The sequence below is a fragment of the Dioscorea cayenensis genome, chromosome 18 (genome assembly GCF_009730915.1).
Source record: "Dioscorea cayenensis subsp. rotundata cultivar TDr96_F1 chromosome 18, TDr96_F1_v2_PseudoChromosome.rev07_lg8_w22 25.fasta, whole genome shotgun sequence".
NCBI classification, from domain to species: Eukaryota; Viridiplantae; Streptophyta; class Magnoliopsida; order Dioscoreales; family Dioscoreaceae; genus Dioscorea; species Dioscorea cayenensis.
Genome location: NC_052488.1, coordinates 22173418 through 22195904, shown reverse-complemented (window position 1 = coordinate 22195904; position 22487 = coordinate 22173418). Strand labels below are relative to the sequence as shown.

Sequence of the window (22487 nt, the reverse complement as noted above, 5' to 3'; positions counted from 1 at the left end):
TCACACATGTATCAAAAGAATAGAGATGTACCACCCTCTCAATGCCCAAGCAATTTGACTCCCATTTTAAATTTCAATGGTTCAATAACTTCAATTCTATCATGTATTATAATACATGATTGAGTGATAGCTCATCCATATTATTGAAAAAAAAAAATGGACATGTTTATACCACCACAAACTTGTCACAATATATATATATATATATATATAATCAACAAAAAGATAGAATTGGAAGAAGCTAATGAAAAACCAACCCCATAAATACATAAATGATTAGAATGCCAACACATCAAAAGAAAAAAGACAAAGCAAAATAATAGCCAAATTGATCTTTATATGCTCAAATGGGAATCCAACCATGTGTTAGGTACTCAACTATAATTGCACCACATCTTCAACTTCATTATTCAAAACCTCAAACTAAGTCCAAAACATTCAGATTGATTAATTGAAAACGCCAATTCAACCACTACGTGATCTCCAATACTCCTCCAAAATAATTCAACAAATATATATATATATATATATTTAAAACTTAAATAAATAAACTAACAAACTAACTAATAAATAAAAGAGATTTAAATGGAGTTCCACCAACCTTTCATCATCTATAATTTCGCATCACCCTAGACCCATAACACTTGCCCTTCACCTCCATTTGACCACTTCATTCCATGCAAACTACGTAAAAAAAGTAAAAGAAGAAGAAGAAGCAAAACAAGCAATATCAATGGCAACAAGCAATGACTACATTAATAGTGCACAAATGGACAACAGAGAGCAATGTTTCTCAAGAGAGTTGAAGAGTTCGCCGCCGGAGACGTCAATGGCCGGGCAGCAGCGGGCAAGTGTTCAGGCGTCTCCGAGCTTTGCAAACAGGATTTTGAGACAACCTTCGAAGTTGAGAGCTTCAATGAGAGTTTTGTCAATGAATGCCCGGGCGGTGCCGGCGGTGATCAAGAGATTGAGATCAAGTGCTGAGCTTGGATTGAAAGGGTTGAGGTTCTTGGATAAGAATAGTGGGAAGGATGGGAGTGGATGGAAGTCTGTTGAGAGGAGGTTTGAGCAGCTTGCTGTTGATGGAAGGCTTCCAAGAGAGAATTTTGGACGTTGCATTGGTGTGTTCTTCTTTCTTTATGTTTTCTTTTTTATTTTTTAATCAATTATTCATGAAGTTTTTGGATGAATTTGATGTTAATTGTTTTAGGAAAAGTGGTAGATCTGCAGGTAGTAAAATGAGTACTGGCATTAATCAAATCCTTTGATGAAATATGTATTTATGTGATTGTAGATAGTTAAGCAGATAGATTATGCAATGAAGAGAGTATTAATTGGTTCTTAGTTTGAGTTGTTGAGCTTATGATATATTCTACCAAAATTCAAAGTTACAATGTATCTGATATCTAATAAGAAAAAAAAAAGAGCTTGTTTTTAGCTCATGGTTAAAAACATGAAAGATTATTCTAGAGGTGGTAAGTAAAATAAAATTAAAGAAAAGGATTAATGATGATTGAAAATTGAGGGAGAGGGTGGTAGGTAAAGAAAACAAAACTGGATTAATTATTGTAGACATAGAGATAATGGAGAGAGATGCTGATAAATTAATAATGTTGTTTGGTGACACCAATAAGATCGGAGAGAAATTTGTTTTGTTTCTGTAATCAATGTAATCAAAAGTGTTTGCATTCTGTGACAAAAATACAAAATGAGAGCATGAATGTATCACATAATTTTGCTCAATCTGCTGTAAACTCAAGACCAATTTAACTGCAATCACATGAGATTTAAGTTTAAATGACACTGTAACAGATACAGATTGAGATTCTGTTTTGTATTTCGCAGGCATGGCTGATAGTAAGGAGTTCGCCGGTGAACTATTTGATGCGTTGGCGAGGCGGAGAATGCTGGACCCGGACAATGGAGTGACGAAAGACCAGCTTAAGGGGTTCTGGGAAGAAATGTCAGACCAAAACTTCGATTCGAGGCTTCAGATATTCTTTGACATGTACTCATCTTCAATTCCCACTTCTTTCACAGTATAATTAGAGGATACTGACATGATACAAGTTGTTCAATTGAGCTAGGTGCGACAAGAATGGCGATGGAAAGCTCACTGAAGATGAAGTGAAAGAGGTCTGATACCCAAAACTCTTAGCCAATTGTATCTGTTTTTTCTCTTTGAAAACTGAATACTAATGGATAGAGCCCATTGTCTTCTGACCAATAGGTGATCATCTTGAGTGCATCAGCTAACAAACTGGCAAAGTTAAAGGCGAATGCCGCAACCTATGCTGCGCTTATCATGGAAGAACTTGATCCTGACCATCATGGCTACATTGAGGTACCGAAATACCTGCTTGATTTCCAACCTGTAAAAAGAAATAGCACTCACATCTGACAAACTATCCAGATTTGGCAACTTGAAACCTTACTCCGAGGGATGGTCAGCAGCAGCACACAAGGACATGAGAGTAACTTGAAAAATACACAAACCCTTGCAAAGACAATGATCCCTAAACGATACAGAAGCCCGATCAATAAGTTTGTAACCATGGCTGCAGATTTCACTCTCGAGCACTGGAAAAGAATATGGATTCTTTCATTTTGGTTAATGCTGAATATAGGCTTGTTTACATGGAAGTTTATTGAGTTCAGGAGAAAAACAGCATATGAAGTGATGGGTTATTGTGTCTCTGTAGCCAAGGGCAGTGCCGAGACCTTGAAATTGAACATGGCACTGATACTATTCCCAGTTTGCAGGAACACCATTACAAGGCTTAGATCAACAGCTTTGAGTAGAATCATTCCGTTTGATGACAATATCAACTTCCACAAGGTAATTAATTATCTCATACAACCAATCTTTCGGTAAAAATATCACAGAGCATATTGCAGTAGCTGTAACATCTCTATTGCTATTAAATTCTGCAGCTCATGGCAATAGCAATTGCAATAGGGACTTTCTCACACACCGTTGCCCATCTGGCCTGTGATTTTCCAAGACTGATTGCATGCCCATATCCAAAATTTATGAGAACACTTGGCCCCAATTTCAATTACAAGCAACCGACTTACCCAAGCCTGATATCCAGTATAGCTGGGGTTACTGGCATTATCATGATCATTGTAATGGTATTCTCTTATACATTAGCTACCCATTCTTTTAGGAGGAGTGTTGTAAAGTTGCCATCCCCCCTTCACCACTTGGCTGGTTTCAACGCATTCTGGTATGCACACCACCTGCTGGTGCTAATTTATGCCCTCCTTGTTTTGCACTCCTGTTTTATTTATCTCACCACGACATGGTACAAGAAGACGGTGAGCCAACTCCCCACCTCAAGATAAAACAATACTTGCACAATGACACTAGGTTCAGCAATTAACATTTCCTTTGGTTTTTGCAGGCATGGATGTACATATCAATCCCACTAACAATATACATTAGTGAGAGATTAACCCGAGTACTTCGTGAGAAAAACTATCATGTGAATATTATCAAGGTCAGATATTTCATGATCTTGGTTGACATCAGCCATATCTAGCAATTATCAGATGAAGAAAACTAACTGATCTTGCAATATGTCACACAGGCAGCAATATATCCAGGAAATGTTCTTTCAATACAGATGAGAAAGCCGCCGGGATTCAGATACAAGAGTGGAATGTACTTGTTTCTCAAGTGTCCAGATGTCTCACCTTTTGAATGGTTTGTTCAGTTCAGCAAAGGTATTTCTTCTCTCTGATCCTAATATGCTAAGATATTTTTGCAATGTCAACAGGCATCCCTTCTCCATCACTTCTGCCCCAGGAGATCCCTTCTTGAGTGTCCACATTCGAACCTTGGGAGATTGGACAACAGAGCTCAGAAATTTATTTGCAAAGGTTGATTTAATCTGAATGCTACATAATTATGGATTTGAATACAGGATCACTGCCATGAAATGTTCAAATATAAGAATATCGCATCACAAAATGCACTCAATCTCATGCAGGCTTGTGAGGTTGAAGTTGTTGCGAAAAAGGTTAACCTAGTTAGGCAAGAAACAACAGTAATAGCGGATGCACAAGTTCAACCAACTAGGTAATCAAAAGCATGTCTAGTAGTAGAAACTCCTCTAATTCTCACAAGGTATTTCTTTTCAGAAGCATTTACCATTGCAAGTTATATTGCTCTTTTTACAGCTTCCCAAAACTCCTGATTGATGGGCCTTATGGTGCACCAGCTCAAAATTACAAGAAATATGACATTCTCTTGCTTATCGGACTTGGCATTGGTGCAACTCCATTTATCAGTATACTGCGAGATCTCCTGAATGACATAAAAGCAAATGAAGTAAAATTAGTTAGATACACATGTTTGAGTTATGACTAGGCATTTTTGAAGGAACATCTAACATGAATGTGAAATTAATCCAGGAACTGCAAAGAACGCATGCAACAGATGCAGACCTCATCAAAGCCAAAGGTCCAGGAAGGGCTTACTTCTACTGGGTTACTAGAGAACAAGGCTCCTTTGAATGGTTCAAAGGTGTCATGAATGATGTTGGGGAGAGTGATCATAATGTACTTTGCATAAACTTGCTACTTTTAGTAGGCTTCAGTTCTTGCACTACAGCACGTAACAGATCAACTAAAAGTGAATGTTCATTGCAGAATGTCATAGAGATGCACAACTACCTGACCAGTGTGTATGAAGAGGGTGATGCAAGATCAGCTCTTATTGCAATGGTCCAGTCACTACAGCATGCCAAAAATGGACTAGATATTGTCTCAGGAAGTCGGGTAATCATCTGTCTTATATGTTGTATCATTGCCTCTTGGGGAAAAAAATATTGTTAACTGACTCATGAGTGACAGATTCGGACACATTTCGCTAGGCCAAACTGGAGGAAAGTATATACTGACCTGGCAAATGCTCACAAATCCGCCCGGATAGGTACACTACTAGTTCAAATATCATGTTTTTTTACAAGTGGTACATATATATATCACTAATTTCTGAAGCTGCAGGTGTCTTCTACTGCGGACCTCCAACTCTTACAAAACAATTAAGAGACCTTTCAGTGGAATTCAGCCATGAGACCAGTACTCGGTTCCACTTTCACAAGGAGAACTTCTAACATCAAGCCCAGGAAATTGGATGATTACTGTATACTTGTACAGAATAATGTAGTTTAGATATGCTTTATAAGAAGTTCATGAACAAAAGGTGCCAATAACAACAAAACTTCAAAAGATCTGGAATATTCTCCTTGTGAACTCTATCTAATGCAGGGGAAGTCCAAGATAATTCTTCTTTCGACCCGGCACTCATATGTTGATATTGATCTGATAAATTTTCTTCTCTTCTTTTTAACTCTAGCTGTTTGCACATTTTGTTCTTGAACTTCTTTCTGTCTCTTCAGACTATCTTGCATTGTACTTTCCTTATCCATATCTCCCAGCACTAATTTTTCATTTTCTCAGTATTTCCTGCACTACATACTTCATGCTTTTGATAGTTAACCAAAAGTTGTATTGTCACAAAGATCGGTTTCTCATGGCTGCTATTCCAGTTGGTCCTTTATTTGAGTTTTAAATTTTTTGTTTGCTCTCTATGACTGTCTCCTGGGTATTTTCTTCCATCAAATTGACTGCCACTATTTCTTTTCCCTCAAACTCACTTGGATGGGGTTCTTGATGGACATGCAGAGTTTCCTGAAATCCTAAACTTTTTCCACTTCTTTTAGACTTCGAAGTTTTTCCCAACCAAGGGAGGGATGCATCAGACCTGGACCTTTGCAAAGCCAGAGTTGTCAATGGAACAGAAATGTCAAGTGGCACCAAAACTTCCTCTAATTCTTGCCACTCAAGGTCTTCAAAGTCACCATCTTCATATACCACTCTGTACCAGTGGAATTCAGCATCATACATTGCCACCTTCCCAAAATAATACTGATTTCCAAACAACTTCAATATTTCCCTTCCTTTCATCCAGTCACCAAACAACGGATCAAGTTTTGATTCAATATTCCTTTGAGCATCAAACTGACGCTTTCCAGAGCCAACAGAAGAAATGTTTGGCACACCATTAATCACAATAGCAGGCTCACCAGCCACCTTAAAGACACTGGAAGGCGTCGACGACGATGCTCCTCCATTGGAAAATTTTTCCATTATTGAAAACTTGCTTCGATTTCTAAAGAACCATCAAGAACTGAAATTATCTGCATCACAGACCATAAAACAAACACATTTAATTTCTGAAAATTCTCATATTTCTATACAATAAAAGATAACAATTTGGTTACTACAAAGTTCACCATGGTTGCCTAAAAGCCTAAATGTGAATAAAAACTCAACAAGAAGTGTTCTTTATCCATTATTCAAACATTTGCAAAGAACAAGTGCATCACATCCATGCAAATAATCTTTATTGAATGCATAGATAACAAATGATAATGTTATGGTCCATAAACTAATTTAAATCCACTCAATTTGATATTATCATCAAGACAATTCAAATCCAAATTAGATCTACATTATCATTCAACACATACAACAAAGATCCAAACTTTATTAGTGATAAAGTACGCCAGCATGTCTCAAATAAAAATCTGAAAAATTCAATAAAAAGAAAATAAAATTCAACTATAAATCTCAGTGACATACTTACTATGTCTGAATCGCAGGAAAAATACAAAACTAGAATGGAAAGACCAAAAAAAAAAAAAATTTTAAAAAAAAGAAACATTACTGAAGTGAATTGCAGCTGGGTTGGCTAGAGTGAGCTTCAATTGAATCATTCTTCTAAAAAATCTCTCAAAAAAGAAGAAATTTAGGAAAAGATGAACACTCGAAAGTAAAGAGAGATGGTAAGAACAGGACAAGAGGGAGCTTGACCAGTGATCGGATTGGTGCCCTAGTCCATTAACGGAGCTCCGAGATGTCTTAGCGGATCCTCCAACCGCTCCAAGAACTGAAACCTAACAACAATATGGATAAGGTAACTTTTAATTATCTAAATAAATAAATAAATAATATATATATATATATATTATACATAATTAATATATAATATATATGTAGGGAATTCATAAATTGTAGACGTTAATGGAATGTACACACACGGAGAAAAGTTAAGGATAGTAACCTCAATAATAACCAAACTTTTTACCAGCAAAAGAATTAAATAGACTGTGATTAGTAGAATTGAGTTACTGTTATAATTATGATCCCGTGTTTCAAATTAAAAATTGTATACCCACTTTTTGTTTTCTATACAGTTGAAACATAAACACTCATCTACGAACGTTCAGTAAAAAACACAGCCTCATATATATTAAATATTATAAATATTAATAAATAATATATTTTTATTTTGGGAACTCTATATTTTTTCTGTTGTTTTTATCTACCTTTTTAATGTTGTAATGTTGTTGTAGTGCTTTCTATGTATATGTCCACTTTTAGTGGGCTTTGTTATATTTTTTGTCTTTTTTTTTGTTATTTGTTTTATCGGTTTCTTTTGTACTGGGTTTTTCTGATATATATGATTTATTTATTTAAAATAATATTTAATTAAATTAATGTTAATGATGATAAATTTTACATGTAAACTGGTTTTAATGAGAGAATTCATTATTGAAATTTAATTAATATTTCCACTAAAATAATATTAAAAAGATATTTTCATATAAAAGCAAGACATATAAAATAAAAAAAGTCTAGTCATGAATTATTATAAAATTATGGAAAATAACAAACAATTTCACAGTTTTTGAGCCTCCCTTATCTAAATCCAGAACTTGATAAATAAATCTAAATTGATAACAAATCCGACCCGGATGTGTGAAAAGATCCGATCCGTTTTCAAGTGGATCGGATTCGGATTCGGATCCAGATCCGCTTAGCAGATGTAGAAGAATCCTACTGGTTCGACATTGGCGGCAGATCGATAGCGCGCCGTGTTCTCTGCTCGCCAAGTTATCATAGAGCTTTGAGAGATTCCGGTGAGTTTTTCCAATTCTCGCTTGAATTTCTTGTTCTTCTTCTTTGTTTTCATTTATTGAAGCAAAGAATCACTTGTTGGTATGTTTGACCTTTGTTTTCTCGAGCTATTTCTGTTGATTTCCCTGTTTTTCTTTCTTAGGGGTTTGAGAATCATTGTATGTCCGCCAGTAATTATGGTTTTGAGGTTTCTTTCTGCTGTTCGCTTATGTTTTTATGGGATATGTTCAATTTGGATGCTGATTTTGAATGAACAAAATCAAACTATGGGTATTCAAATTGTGCGCATAAAAAAAGGAAGCTTTTTTGCTGTTGGAGTTATGATGAACAAGTTGATATCAAATTGGAGGTCCTTTTGGACTCTGAACATGGCCATGTCTACAAATAGTTTAAATGATGTTATTGTGGAATGCTTTGTGTTGTTTTATGTTGGATTGATTCATTACTTTTGCCCTTTCTCATTTGCATATCTGCCCTTTTATCTGAAAATCTGAGGTTGTCCTTGTAATCAATTACAGAGTTTGGCATGGGGCTGATCAAGAGTAGTATCCACTTTATGCTTGGAACTGGTTGCGGCATTTACATTGCTCAGAATTATAATGTGCCAGACATAAGGAAACTGGTGAAGACATGGATGTTTGTCGCAGAGCACATTGAAAAAACTTACCAGAAGCCTAAAAAGGATGATGACTAAACCAGTGCATCATTTTGGCCTTTTGCTCGCATGGTGTACTGATTTGGGCAAGGTTCTTTTTGTAGCTAAAGGAGAAATAGCGTATGGGTGACATGAAGCTGCTCCTAGTTTTAGTTCAAACAGTTATTTTCTTTTATTTCATGACCTTCACATGATTGAGTGGCTAGTTGATAGCCATTTGAGCAGAGATCTCAATCACAGCTCCCACTGTCACCATTTGATTTAGTTGCCCAAATAAAACGTTGTGTTTTATATTGTTAGTGTTTGAATTTACAGCTCTTAATAAATGAGGTTTTTGGTACACCTATTGTTGCCCTTGTTTATTTTTTCTGAGAAATTATGTGCCTAGTTGGGTTCCAGACTGCGCTTTATGTTTATGTTGTTTGACTGGCAACTGCTTCAATCTGAGCAAAAATCACGAGGATCATTGATGAAAATAACTGGTGGTATTCCCTTGGCAAGTTCTTCATGTTTATGTTGCTGAATTTCTTATTTTTCTGTGGTTCTGTGTCTTGCATGGATTGAGTACTCCTTTACGAATGGTAACAGATGACCGATTATAGTTGCTATTTTTGTGTTCTGCAGCTACAAGCAACACCCATCAAGATGATGCTGTTCCAACTTTCTGTCTTTCACTGTCCACTGTTTTTATTGTCCTCCTGGAACTTCTAATTCTCTGTAAGTTTATGCCTTTCTGCTCTCCCTTGTTTCCTTGTATCTTTTGTTTCATTTTTTTTTTTTTTAATTATTCACATACACAGACTTATGCTTCAGGACTTAACTCAAATCTCTTGCCAAATTAAAGAAATGTTTTATTCAGTTAAAGATGAGCCATTATGTATTTTAAATGTTAACAACTTGCTAAGCATGGACTCAGTCTATAGAGTATGGTCCAAAATATTCATAGGATAGATACCGCAGATTTATATTAGTTTATATGTCATCTGACTCATGGCCATAACATCTCCCTGCTGGATCCCGGGAAGCATGTTTGTCTGCTATTCACCTGTTTTTACTGTTTAAACAAGTCCAAATCTTTCTCTCATTTGATACTGTGAACCTTAGGAAGCAATACCTTGTAAGATTCATTACTCAGGACTTCATTGGAGAAGATTTTCAGATCTAAGTAGCACAACTTCTTCTCTCGCTTATATCTCACCCACTCTTGCATTTGCCTCATCCACTCACAGCTTCCACTTTCGGGAGCTTGATGTTGATCACTGTAACTATGACTTGGCATTACAATATGATGGTTTCTCTCTGCAGTTTCCATTTTTTCATTCCTTGCAAACCGTCCCCTGGCTCGGTGCTGTCCATCAGCCTGTCTCTTCCTACAAAGATACTGGCAGAACAAAAATTAATATATTTGCTTATTTGATCAATAAAATTTTGCATTAGATATGTTACTGTGATCCTCTTGTTGTAATTCCTCTTGATGCGCTTATTTCGGTATCTCTTAATAGCCACCTTGCGCTCCTCCTCATTGTATGGTCTTGCTCCAATAAGCCCTCCTGATTTTACCTCCATCGTCTGAACGTGTGATTCTTTAGAACTGTGGTCCTCTCTCTCTCTCTCTCTCTCTATATATATATATATATATATATAGATGAGTGTAGCTTCATAAAATACAAGCAAACTGCCCTTGACTTTGATGTTCAGTGTTTGGAGTTTAGGAAGAGGCAATAACATTTTGGTTTTTATGTGAGCAAACCTTGACTCATATAACTTTGTTTCTTTTCTAAATTTTTGGACTTAATGGAGCTTTGTTTGATTTAGATGGATTTGTAGTAATTGGATGTTTCTATGAGCAATGAGGCTCCCTTTTGTGGTTGTTTGCATCGTCTTACTCTCTCCTTTGCAAAACGTGATGAATTCACAATGAAGATAAGAAAACATCATCCGTTCATGTGACTTTGATTCCAATGGTTGTTTTGAATGATTCTATTCGATTCCAATGGTTGTTTGGAATGATTCAATTCGGTGGCATCGATGCACCATTGCATCAAGGATTTTGATACTTAATGTTAAGGAAAAAGGAAAATATTTTCAATGTCCCTTGTTCTTAATTTTCTATTTCAAAATTCGAATTGTCAGTTTCTTCAAAGGTATCATATAAAGTATCGAAAATGACCCTTTTTACTGGCAATTGTATCTTTGCTTCGTAGGTCCATAGAGGCCGATTTAATTGTTCATTGTGAAGTCCTTAGTGTTCGGAGTCATTGTTCGTTGCCTGACTTTTTGGTGAGTAGAATAAATAAAGCGACATTTGCAAGGATATAACAAGTATAGACTAAATATTTTTCTTGTGGTCCAGTTGATAGAACCAATTAATTTTTGCATGAATTGTAGTCCTTCAACTTTTCCCTTGACAATGAGACAGTGTGTTAGAGCCAGTGCCACTAAGTGAGACAGCTTTCAATCAAGACATTCATCAATACCTTCACAGACTAGGGCCAAGGAAAAAAAACCAAACTTTAAACTAGGTTGACAGACACACATCTGTTATTTTCTTTTTCTCTCTCTTTCTTTTTTTTGATTTTTCTTTCTCTTATTCTTCAAAAATTCCACATGCTTCCATATTTTCTGATTTTCAGTTTTCATTATTTAAGTTTAGGGTTAGAGTAACAGTTTGACTCTTGAGTCAATTGAGTTCCAAGTCCAAATCCTTCAATTTTGACCGATTTCTTGTGATTTTATAAAACCTGATAGACTTCAACCCTGATTAAGTTAAAAACAACTTTATTTTTGGCATGAGAACAAATGAAACCTGCTTGTTAACGTTCTCTTCAGCATCACCTTGTCAGCAGCCTGTTAATATATTATATTGGCTTCAACCCAAGTCAATATCCCATGCATATTTTTTTTTAACTAGGAATGAGTCCTTTAGGCATGAGTCTTATGACAATATTAATTAGTACTTTTGACTTGCAGATTAACAATAAGTAGAATATTCTTTTTTTTTTTTTTAACTAGGAATGAGTCTTATGACAATAATAATTAGTACCTTTTGACTTGCACATTAACAATAAGTAGAATATTCATATTTACATAGAAAAAATTACATAGCCGAAACACAAAATTTCAACTTACACACACTGCCAATTCCTTAAACCTAAATAGGGACAAAAGCTACACAAGTCCTCTCCAACCACAGACACTGGCATTCTCATCCAAGCCTTGCCATTATTTCTCCTCGCCACAATATGAATTCCCACAAAACTCTTGCACTCATGCATATATAAATATATGACAGATCAAAAGGTAAGGTATCCAAATTTCAAATATGAGTACCTTATATATACAACTAAATATATATATATATATATATATATATTAAAGATCAAAGATAGAAGGTATCCGAGTTCATGGACCACAACTGTTGCATTTGCCTTGCCCACTCTTCTTCACCGCCACTCTCTGTATTCTCAGTACTGTAAGCATAGCTTTCACTGCTGAAACTATAGCCTTCATCTCCAGAGATATACACTTGTTGTTGTTGTTGTTGTTGTTGATGATGATGATGATGATGACGGTGATTTATCTGTGCATTCTCTGCATCTTCTCTTCTCGCAAACCTACCTCTTATTCGTAGTTGTCCATTGGCTTGTTCACTTCTACAATGATACTATACAAGCATCTCAAGTCAGGGAGACATTCTCTCTTCAAATGGTAGGTTAGTATGAGTTTGACATAAATACCTTGATCCTTTTACTGAAATTTCTTTTGTCACGCTTGCTTCGATACTTCTTGATCGCGTTCTTCCGCTCCTCCGTGTTGTACTGTCTTGGTTCGGTGATCTCTTCGGCCTTCAATTGTTTTGTGTTACCGGTAGACATTGAGAATTTTGAGTTGCAGAAATAAACAGTGATGATGGGATGATAAGAGGCGCAGGGATTATATGTATATTTATATACATAATAAGGTATGTTGATGTTAATCTTGGGAGATATGTTGAATTATTTGGATGTATTTGATGCTTTGATCTTAATCGTTTATATATATTTATAGGTTTTTAGCTTGGATATTACAGTATTGCTGTCTTTGGTTTACCCGCTTCCTTATTTGCTGAGGGGAGTTACCAACGAAAGCTTGACGAAGGGCGGCTTCTGCAAGTTGATATATTTATATATATACATATATGCATACTAAATTATCTATTTATTTATTTATTCATTTATTTAGATATTTTTAAAATAAAAACCAGGATCAAAGGACATTTAGTCTAGTGCTACACAAAATATTTCATGGGGATTTCATTATTTAGGATTGAAAACGCCCCAAACGTAATAGTGTTAAGATTGTGGGAGCGGATTTACAACTTAATTTCTGCATCCGGTGAATGGATGCTCATAAATTGGATGATGATTATTGATAGTGTACACGATCTTAACATATGATTTATCTATGTTTATTGAAAAAATTAAATAAATAAAAACCAATGGAAATCATATTTAATGAAAAAATTAAATAAATAAAAACCAATGGGTGAACAAGTTTTGTAGGGTCCAATCAACTTGGAAAATGTTGGGAACTTCCACGCAAAAGAGAGGGAAAACTTGTTTCCAACTGAGTAGACACTTTTCTCATAGTATCCAATTAATATAAGAATTTAATAAAAAAACAATAAATCAATTAACTAATTAAGCCAAAATTTATGAACATATGCGATGTATACTGCCGTCCTTGTTGGCCATTACCAGACAAAATGAGAATAAAGCTATGCATAGATTCCATTGCAAAGCAAGGCTTAAAACTGCATAGCACAGATGTTTGCTGCTCATTGATGTCCACAAGAAATACTTTCATAGTACACTTGTGTTTTTGAGTTGACGATGAAAACTATATGTAAGTATCTCTAAGAGAATCAAATGTTAGAATAGAAATTTTTTTTAAAAAAAAAATTTGGATAAATTACAAACATTAAAAAGATTTGAGAAAGAACAACATTAGAATAGAAATGTGAACCGTGGCGGACCCAGAAATTTGGTATAGTTCGGGCTTAAATAAAAATCAATCTTCATGATAAACACACTGTGTCCCAACCACAGTTTCACCCTGGGCTTCATTTTCCTCAGCCCAGACTTAAATCTTATCGGATGGACTTCTTCTAAAGTTTTTCAGCCGGTCAGTCCGGTCTACCGCCCATGTGGGTCCGCCACTGAATGTGAAGTATTATTAAACTTTTTCAAAAAAAAGTGAAATATTATTATCAATTGGTATATATTTATTATTAAACTTGTTTTTTTTTTCTCTTGAAAATCAATAATGGCATGCTCGATGGATACTGCAACTATAAACAATCAGGCCATATTTTTCTGCATTTTTATATAAAATTGTTGTGGTATGCATAATATATATATATATAATTTTAAAAAAAATGATAAACTACATGCATTAAGAACGAAGAGACGCAATTAAAAAATAGTGTCATTGTGTTTTAATTTTTTTTTTAATGTAGTGGACAAGCGCGGCCCATAAAAGGGTACTAATGGGACATACATATACAATGGTACATCAGTTACGGTTGCTTAATGACCCTTTAAAAATTTATCATGTGGAGCAAGTTAACACATAGGGCATTAAAACCTATCACATATGCCCACAATGTATATCTCAATCACCACAACCCCACAATGGTAAATCCCTCTATTTTTTAATCCTGGTAGAGTGAAGAATACAGTTCCTTCCACAAGGAACTTTATAATTATTTGATAAACAATATTGATACAATATTTTACATTCTCTCTATAATATATTTGTACAATATTGTATGATATTGTGGTTACAGCACAAGAAATTTGACTTTGCACTACTCATTTATTGTTTTTGGTGACATCCAGTTATTTAGTGATTGTCTAATATGTCTTTGGCTTTATCAATTATGAAGCATTGAGTGAATATCAATCATTGCATGATACTTAATTTCCCCTTTATTTATATTTCTTTAAGTTTCTGTATTCTAATTATATTTTTTTTAAAAAAAAATCATGAAAGCAAACACAACTGGTATAATTTGGGTTACAAGCTGGATGCATAAATAAATCAGTTGGCAAAAGGAACTCACGGAAGTCTGGTAAGTGGGAAAACTGGGTGAGGTCCAGATGGAAAGCGAACTCTGCCTGAGACTTGCATGCATGCATGCATGCATGTATCTGTAAGTAGACTTCCGTCGCAAATCACATGCTATATGGCTTACACTTCCAACTAGACTCACTTCCCATCATTGTCCCTGAAACCTTAGAATCAAGTCAATGGGCTCCGAAACCACTTACAATCTAGTCTCCATCTACATCCCTAGTTGAAGCCGGAAAAAAGAATCAAGCTGGAAGATTCAACCGTACATTAATTTAGATGAAGTTTTGCTTATTTGGAGTTATGAGATATAGAAATGACAGATTATGAAAATTCATCTCCTATTAAAGTTTTATTTCATTTTTTATCGGATTGTTATTGCTTTATATTAATTTTATGTTTTTTTTTCTTTTTCATCCATGTTTCTCATGATGTCAGTGGATTTATTATAGTTTTTTACATTTAATATATATATATTTTAATTTTTTACGAGATGTGGATAAATTATCATGCACAATAATGGAGTTAGATTTTAAACCTACTCAACCCTAAGCAAGAATAAATACATTATATAGTAAATATTATAACAATAGATCATGAGATAACCGGTTATATACATATAAAGTGTTATTTATTGAATGGAGTGATGTAAAACTATAATTTCTCATAAAATCAGTTATGCTCATGTAAACATGGTTCCTATTTGGCAGAAAATGAGACTTTAATTCCATACAATGATGTATGTTTTTGGCCCACAGACCTAATTATATGTTGGGGATTCACCACGTTGGAACCAACCCAAGTCATTACGGATTGGGACCCAGACCCAACACACACCAACTGGCTGATAAGATTCCAAGGTTTCGTTTTTCCAAACATGTTGGCTGAGAATGATCAAAAACTTTATTCACATGGAAGGAGACATAGTGACTCTTCTAACTTGTACTTCATATATCTTTGAGTCTAGTTTTTTTTTTTATTTTTTTTTATTAACTTTTCTTTTAATGAATGGCGACGAGTGTTAGCCTAAAAAAGAGGTGTCAAAATGATAGACAAATACGGTGATACATTAGTTTCAGTGGCTTAATGATTTCTTAAAGATTTATAATGTGGAAAGAGCTAATGTGCGAGATAATTAGAGTTTCTTATATACGTTGAAGTAGATATATTAATAACCACAATCATACAATAATAATTTTTTCTATATATCTTATAATTTTAGAAGGATAGAGAATACAGTTTCTTCCATAGAAGGATTAGATGAATATTAGATTAACAATACCGATACAATATTTTTACATTATTTCTAGAATATATTTGTAATTGTTAAGAATATATATGTTATAAATGTAAAGATAGTAATAAGAATAGAGAGCCAGAGTATTTACCAAAAACCCAAAAACCCTGAAGAATTAAGTTCTTCTTCTTCTTTCTTCTTTTATTTCTCTCTTTTCTTTCTCTTCTCTATATATTTTCAAAGTATACAAAATGAGGGGTATTTATAGGGTTACTAAGAGTTGAATGAGCGGCCGGGGATCGATTCGATCCGACGGTCCAAAAATACCCTAGTTGGTGGAATAGTACATGACTGCAGTGGTCACTACGAGTACCACATGGGCGGTACACTACTGATGTTCACTGCTACTGATAATATCTAGAAGTTACTATAGTAATGCCGGCTGCTACAGTGAAATTGCTACAGTAGGCATCCATTAAAAATATTTGTTTATAACACTCCCCCTTGGATGCCTACGACCAAAGGATATGCCTCGTTAAAACCTTGCTAGGAAAAACCCAGTGGGATAAAAACCTAGCTAAGGAAAAAGAGTACACTATCCTTGGCACATTTGAGGGTTACTGCCTCATTAAAAACCTTGCCTTGGAAAAACCCATTGGGACAAAAACCTTGGCGAAGGGAAAAAGAGTACAGTCTCCCCCTCAAATAAATAACTTTTAACTCATATCAGAAGTACTTACATCCTTAAGTCTTCTCATCCCGATTTTGTATATAAGTCTTTGGTGAATGCACTTAGGAAGTGATTTTGTGAATAGATCAGCTTGATTCTCACTGGATTGAATCTTTTGAACTTCTATAACGCCTTCTTTCTGGAGATCATGAGTGTAGAAAAATTTTGGTGATATATGTTTCGTTCTGTCACCTTTAATATAACCTCCTTGTATTTGAGAAATACAAGCATTGTTGTCTTCATAAATTACTGTAGCATTTGTTATTCTCGATGGTAATTCTGAGGATATATGATATGCCCAATCATAGATCGTAACCATTGGCATTCACGACTTGCTTCATGGAGAGCTAGAATTTCGACATGATTTGATGAAGTAGTCTGTAAGAGTTTGTTTTGTGGAACGCCATGAGATAGTCTGTACCATTGTAAGAAAACATGTATCCGATCCGAGATCGCCCTTTATGAGGATCGAGACGGATACCCAGAGATCGACGAAAAACTCGTGAGGTTGGATGAAGACTCATGTCGATAGAATAAACCCGGATCCGTAGTTCCTCGTAAATAACGTAGCACATCTTTTATTCCTTTCCAGAGTGTCTTCGTGTCGAGTGTAGAAGCGTATCTTGCTAGAAGATTTCATCGCAAAGCTATATCTGGTCTCGTATTATTTGCAGAGATACATTAATGCACTGATTGCACTTAAATATGGAGTTTCGGACCAAGAATGATCTCTCCTTCTTCCGATGGGCGAAATGGATCTTTCGAACATCAAGAGTTCGGACGACCATCAGGCGTACTCGAGTGGATAAGCCTTCTCCATATTGAATCTCTTCAAAGACCTTTTCTACGTATAGGGTTGATTGATGCACAAATATTCACGAGGATAAGTGCTCGATTTGTATATCTAGACGAAATTTGGTCTTTCCCAAATCTTTCATTTCAAATTCTTTTTCAAATATGATCGTTTGCGATTGCTGATTTCGGAAGGAGTGCCTACAAGATTTAAATCATCCACATATCACGCTATCACAACAAAAACCGTTAGTATAACTTTTTAATAAACACACATGGACATATACTATCATTTTGGTATCCTTCTTTTATAAGATATTCACTAAGACGGTTATACCACATCCGTCCAGGATTGTTTTTAACCCATAAAGAGATCTACGTAATTTAATAGAGTATAAATGATGATTATTTGTAATGTTTGTTTTTCTATATCCTTCGAGGGATTTTTCATATATATGTCATTTTTCAAGTAATCCATACGGATATGCTTTGTGACAACATCCATCAATCTGCATATCTAATTTATTACTTCTGCCATGGCAATTAAAAAAATCGAAAAAGTAATTCCATCCATTACAGGAGAGTATGTCTCTTCATAATCAATACCGGGCATTTGAGAAAAACCTTGAAAGCAACCAGGTCTTGCTTTGTATCTCATAATTTGATTATTTTTCATTTCTTTTTCTCACAAACACCCATTTATAACCGATCGGTTTTTATCCCTTTCAGTGTTGGCACTATCGACTCAAACACCTCACGTTTTGATAGGGAATTTAGCTCGACTGGATAGCTTCTTTCCATTTTGGCCAATCATTTCTTTGTCGACATTCTTGATGGATCGTGGCTCGGATCATTATCGGTATTTATTTCTATATCTCGTAGCCACATTGTAGATGAATATATCATTTATTTTCGGTCTCATGCCGATTCGATCTTTGACCATCATCTACATAGCAAATTGAATTTTTCAACATTTTTCGAAATATCATCCCCATTGATTCTTCATTAACTTGTTACGAGGGTTTTATAATTTCCTCTCCCTTTTCACATGGGAGATCCTTATCTTTATTTTTTTCTCGCTTCCTTTTCTAGGAGTCAATCTTTTGGCACCAATTGGTCTTCCACATTTTTTTGTCGTGGTTTTATTTTCTATTTGATTTTCTTTTCAATGGATTCTTAGGAATCTCAATTCTTGCAGGAGCATTAGCAGTGGTATATATGATTTGGTTACCATTTTAGTATCGGTGAATGCATCGGTATTTCATTTGCAATATTTTTGCAATTTAATGATCCTTTGAACTTCAAGTTCACATTCATTGGTACGAGGATCATATGTATGTAATCGTGATGCATTCCAATCAATTTCTTTTTGGCTCATTTTTGAGTAATCATTTCTCCCCTAATGCAGGGGAAGACAGATTCATCAAAATGACAATATGCAAATCTTGCAGTAGAATACATCCCCCATTAATGGTTCTAAATATCGTATAATTGAAGGGGAATCATAACCAACATATATACCAAGTCTGCGTTGTGGACCCATTTTTAGTACGATTTGGTGGTGGTATTGGCACATATCTTGCACAACCAAATATTCTTATATATGAAATATCGGGGCTCTTTTACCCATAACAAGTTGGTGTGGTGAATATGAATTACATGCGAGTGGGTCGGATCCAGTATTAAAAGCTGCAGAGATGCAAAATAGCATGACCCTCACGCACTTGTAGGCGCTTCGTCCTTAATAACATCGATCGGGCAATAATCTGGAGTCTTTTAATTAATGACTCCGCTAACCCATTTTGGGTATGTACATGAGCTACTGGATGCTCAACATGTATTCCAACTACCATACAATAATCATAAAATGATTTTGATGAAAATTCACCACAATTATCAAGACGAATTGTCTTTATGGGATAATCTGGAAATTGTGCTTTAAGCCCCGATAATTTGTGCCAATAACCTTGCAAATGCTACATTCCTTGTAGATGAAGTGAAACATGGGACCATCTAGTCGATCGATCGATTAAAACCATAAAAATACCTAAATGGTCCACACGACGGATGTATTGGTCCACAAAATGTCTCCTTAGTATTCTTTCTAAAAAAATTTAGGAGATTCACCCGATCACCTTTGTTATAGAAGGTCCGGTTATTAGCTTTCCCATTGAACATCTTTCGAACATGCATATTCATTATGTGTTAGGATTTTTATAATCCTTCAGTGGGTGTCCATGAGAACTAGTAATAATCCGCGTAACATAATAGCACCCTGGATGTCCAAGTCTTTCATGCCATATTTTAAATATCTCCGGGTCATTAACCTTCCGGGTTAATCACCGTATGTGATTCCATCACTTTAATACGTGTAAAAATATAATCCCGAGGATATACAGGAAAGCTTTCAAGTACACGTTTTGGCATGAAATGACTTGTGTAATATAAAGATATTCTTTTCCTTCCTTATCAACCGCTCTCTAAATGATATCCATTGAGACGTATATCTTTAAAGCTTAAAAGGTTCCTCCTAGACTTGGGGAATAGAGAGCATTTTTTTCATCTCGCAAGGATGTTCCATTTAGCAACATCAATCGTCGCTTCTCCGAACCTTCAACCGTGTCCGATGACCTCGCTATTGTGGCTATATATGCCTTTCTCATTGATAAGGATATAAAAATATATTTTTTTCTTGTCAAAATAGTATGCGTTGTCCCATGATCAATAATGCATTCATCATCGACCCATATTCTAACAAAACAAAAGAAAAAACATAATTTAATAAAACATAAAGACATATTACAGGACTAGTCTATAAGGAAATCGACATATCTAAATATGTATTTTCGATTACATTTAAATTATTTATGGAATTATCCTCAATTGGATCAACTATGGAGTTGTCGAAAGAAATTTGTCTCAATATCTTTACCTTTCTTGTTTTTAAGTGATTCTTGGTAAAGATGGACAAAATGTTTTGGGGTCCCTGCAAATTTCGGACCAACGACCTTCCGTGCCACAAACGATAGCATGTATCTTTCTTTGTCTCTAACCCCATCTTGTGGCTTTGTTGCTTCGCTGATGTACATCAATTCTATTATCGCGATGGTCCGATATTATTTCGCCCCCCACCACGACCGCAGTAGTCCTCGACCACCATAATTTCCTCGTCCCACGCGGTTTTTAAAACTAGCACCGCGACCACGCCCATCTTCTTTGCTTAAAATTAATTTCTGGCAGTGGTGCTGATCCAGATGGTCGAGATTGATGATTCTCGCATCAACAATTCATTGTTTTGCTCCGCCACGAGGAGACAAGAAATTAATTCGAGAATTTTGTAAAAATTCTTTTCTATATTCTTGTTGTAATATAACATTTCGTGCGTGAAATGTTGTAAATGTTTTCTCGAGCATCATTCCTTCACATCATCGTTTCTCCACGAGAGGCAATCTTGAAAACAATTTTAAATAGCTCGGAATTATATTCTCGCACGCTTTTAAAAATCTTGAAACCCCGAGGCTTGACCAATCATTGCGTGCTTTGGGCAAGTAGACCATTCTGAGATGTTCAAATCTCTCTTTCAGGGATAACCACAATTCCTGTGGATCCTCAATGGTCAAGTATTCATTCTTCATGCCATCATCAATATGATGCCTTATAAATATTAAGGCCTTCGCCTTATTATCACTAGGCTCATTGTTATTAGCCTCAATAGTTTTACTCAGGTTTCTTGCTTTCAGATGGAGCTTGATATCGAGGCTCCAGGATATATAATTGCTCCCCGAGATTTGAAGGGCCTCAAATTCTCTTTTTGCAATATTTGCCATTTTCTCTTCAAAATAATAATACAACATGTAATTAGAATAGAGAGTACAGAATAAAACATAAAGCATCTATACATTGCTCATGTATACGGATCTGTTCACGTATCGATACTATTCATGCATACTGATCTTTCGTTCATGTATACTAGATCGCTGTTTATACGCTGCAATTATTGCAGCATTGGGAATTAAAATTTGTTTGAAAGTGATTATAATTTAAAAGGGAAGAAGAAGTAAAAATAGGGGAGAGAAGAAAATAGGGGGCCGACGGAGAAAAGCCGACCGAGTTGCCGACGGAGAAAAGCCGGCCGAGTTGCCGACGGGAGAAACCTCGAAGGGGCCAGTAGTGAGCGAGAAGGGCGTCGGAGAAGAGAAAAAGGGGCTCGACAGATCTTTACCAGGTTTTGTCAACGATCGCCGGAGAGAGGGTTGCCGTGAAAACTTAGGAAAAGATGATGCTTGATAATTTGGATTTGATGGAAAAAAACTCATTTGTAATAATAATATTAGTGTTTTTTTCTTGTTTATTTTAAAAAATCTCGCAATATTAGCCTTAGTGGCTTTAGTATCTGTATGTTTTTTTATGTATGCTTCTAAGAAAAATCTTATGTATTGTTGATCGAATAAAAATGTATGGTTTGGTAGTATTATATTATCCGTCGATCCTTCCCGCGATTCAGATGTTAGAAATGGATTCCACATATATAACATATATATTAGATGAGTCAAAAGAAAATTAAAAATCACATTGAGCAAACGCACGTGATAACTTTTGTATAAGAATATATACGTTATAAATGTAAAAGATATAGTAATAAAGCATTGTAGAGCAGTGGTATTACCAAAACCCAAAACCCCAAGTTAATTAAGTTCTTCTTCTCTAGCTTCTTCTTTTATTTCTCTCTTTCTTTCTCTTCTCTATATATTTCTCAAAGTATACAAACGAGAGTATTTATGGGTACATAAGAATTGAATTGAATCCACAAGATCGACTCGGAACGGACGTCCAAAATACCCCAAGGTTGGTGGAATAAGAAGGCACGGCTAATGTACATGTAAGAGCTATTACATTGCTGCTAACAAGAATATCTAGAAGTTACTTATTATAATTTACCGCCATGAAATTACAAGAGGGCATCCATTAAA

At 35.3% G+C, this 22487-nt stretch overlaps 3 protein-coding genes across 8 annotated transcripts; 1 reads left to right on the top strand and 2 right to left on the bottom strand.

The window, feature by feature from the left end:
* Positions 1-705: 705 nt before the first annotated feature.
* LOC120282010 (putative respiratory burst oxidase homolog protein H) lies at positions 706-5152 on the top strand. 4 transcript variants are annotated; one of them, XM_039288719.1, is made up of 15 exons: positions 706-1121; positions 1846-2008; positions 2088-2136; positions 2231-2344; positions 2414-2839; positions 2935-3321; positions 3408-3503; positions 3594-3709; positions 3783-3885; positions 3996-4084; positions 4186-4336; positions 4420-4566; positions 4657-4785; positions 4861-4939; positions 5014-5152. In XM_039288719.1, the coding sequence occupies exons 1-15, from the start codon at positions 734-736 to the stop codon at positions 5121-5123; spliced, it is 2547 nt and encodes an 848-aa protein (XP_039144653.1). In that variant the 5' UTR covers positions 706-733; the 3' UTR covers positions 5124-5152. The 4 variants fall into 4 exon arrangements, with proteins under 4 accessions (XP_039144653.1, XP_039144652.1, XP_039144654.1 ...); XM_039288718.1 differs by having other exon boundaries at positions 4420-4785; XM_039288721.1 differs by lacking the exon at positions 706-1121 and adding an exon at positions 1650-1749 and having other exon boundaries at positions 4420-4785.
* A 406-nt stretch (positions 5153-5558) lies between these two features.
* Positions 5559-6961, bottom strand: LOC120282012. Of its 3 annotated transcripts, XM_039288723.1 has the most exons (3): positions 6886-6955; positions 6740-6792; positions 5559-6209 (listed from the first exon to the last, which is right to left on the bottom strand). In XM_039288723.1, exon 3 carries the CDS (start codon positions 6157-6159, stop codon positions 5578-5580), a length of 582 nt encoding a protein of 193 aa, XP_039144657.1. In that variant the 5' UTR covers positions 6160-6209; positions 6740-6792; positions 6886-6955; the 3' UTR covers positions 5559-5577. The 3 variants fall into 3 exon arrangements, with proteins under 3 accessions (XP_039144657.1, XP_039144656.1, XP_039144658.1); XM_039288722.1 differs by having other exon boundaries at positions 6740-6961; XM_039288724.1 differs by lacking the exon at positions 6740-6792 and having other exon boundaries at positions 6886-6961.
* A 5065-nt stretch (positions 6962-12026) lies between these two features.
* LOC120282938 (two-component response regulator-like APRR1) lies at positions 12027-12623 on the bottom strand. Its single transcript, XM_039289769.1, has 2 exons — positions 12385-12623; positions 12027-12311 (listed from the first exon to the last, which is right to left on the bottom strand). Exons 1-2 carry the CDS (start codon positions 12520-12522, stop codon positions 12027-12029), a joined length of 423 nt encoding a protein of 140 aa, XP_039145703.1. The 5' UTR covers positions 12523-12623.
* Positions 12624-22487: the final 9864 nt, after the last annotated feature.

Bases quoted from the DNA above. Each gene is read 5' to 3' on its own strand.
- LOC120282938 (XM_039289769.1), bottom strand. From the start codon at position 12,522: ATGTCTACCGGTAACACAAAACAATTGAAGGCCGAAGAGATCACCGAA. The intron at 12,312-12,384 runs GTATTTATGTCA...ATGCTTGTATAG, and splicing joins ATTTCAGTAAAAGGATCAAG to TATCATTGTAGAAGTGAACA.
- LOC120282012 (XM_039288722.1), bottom strand. From the start codon at position 6,159: ATGGAAAAATTTTCCAATGGAGGAGCATCGTCGTCGACGCCTTCCAGT.
- LOC120282010 (XM_039288718.1), top strand. From the start codon at position 734: ATGGCAACAAGCAATGACTACATTAATAGTGCACAAATGGACAACAGA. The intron at 3,322-3,407 runs GTGAGCCAACTC...TGGTTTTTGCAG, and splicing joins CGACATGGTACAAGAAGACG to GCATGGATGTACATATCAAT. The intron at 4,786-4,860 runs GTAATCATCTGT...CATGAGTGACAG, and splicing joins ATATTGTCTCAGGAAGTCGG to ATTCGGACACATTTCGCTAG.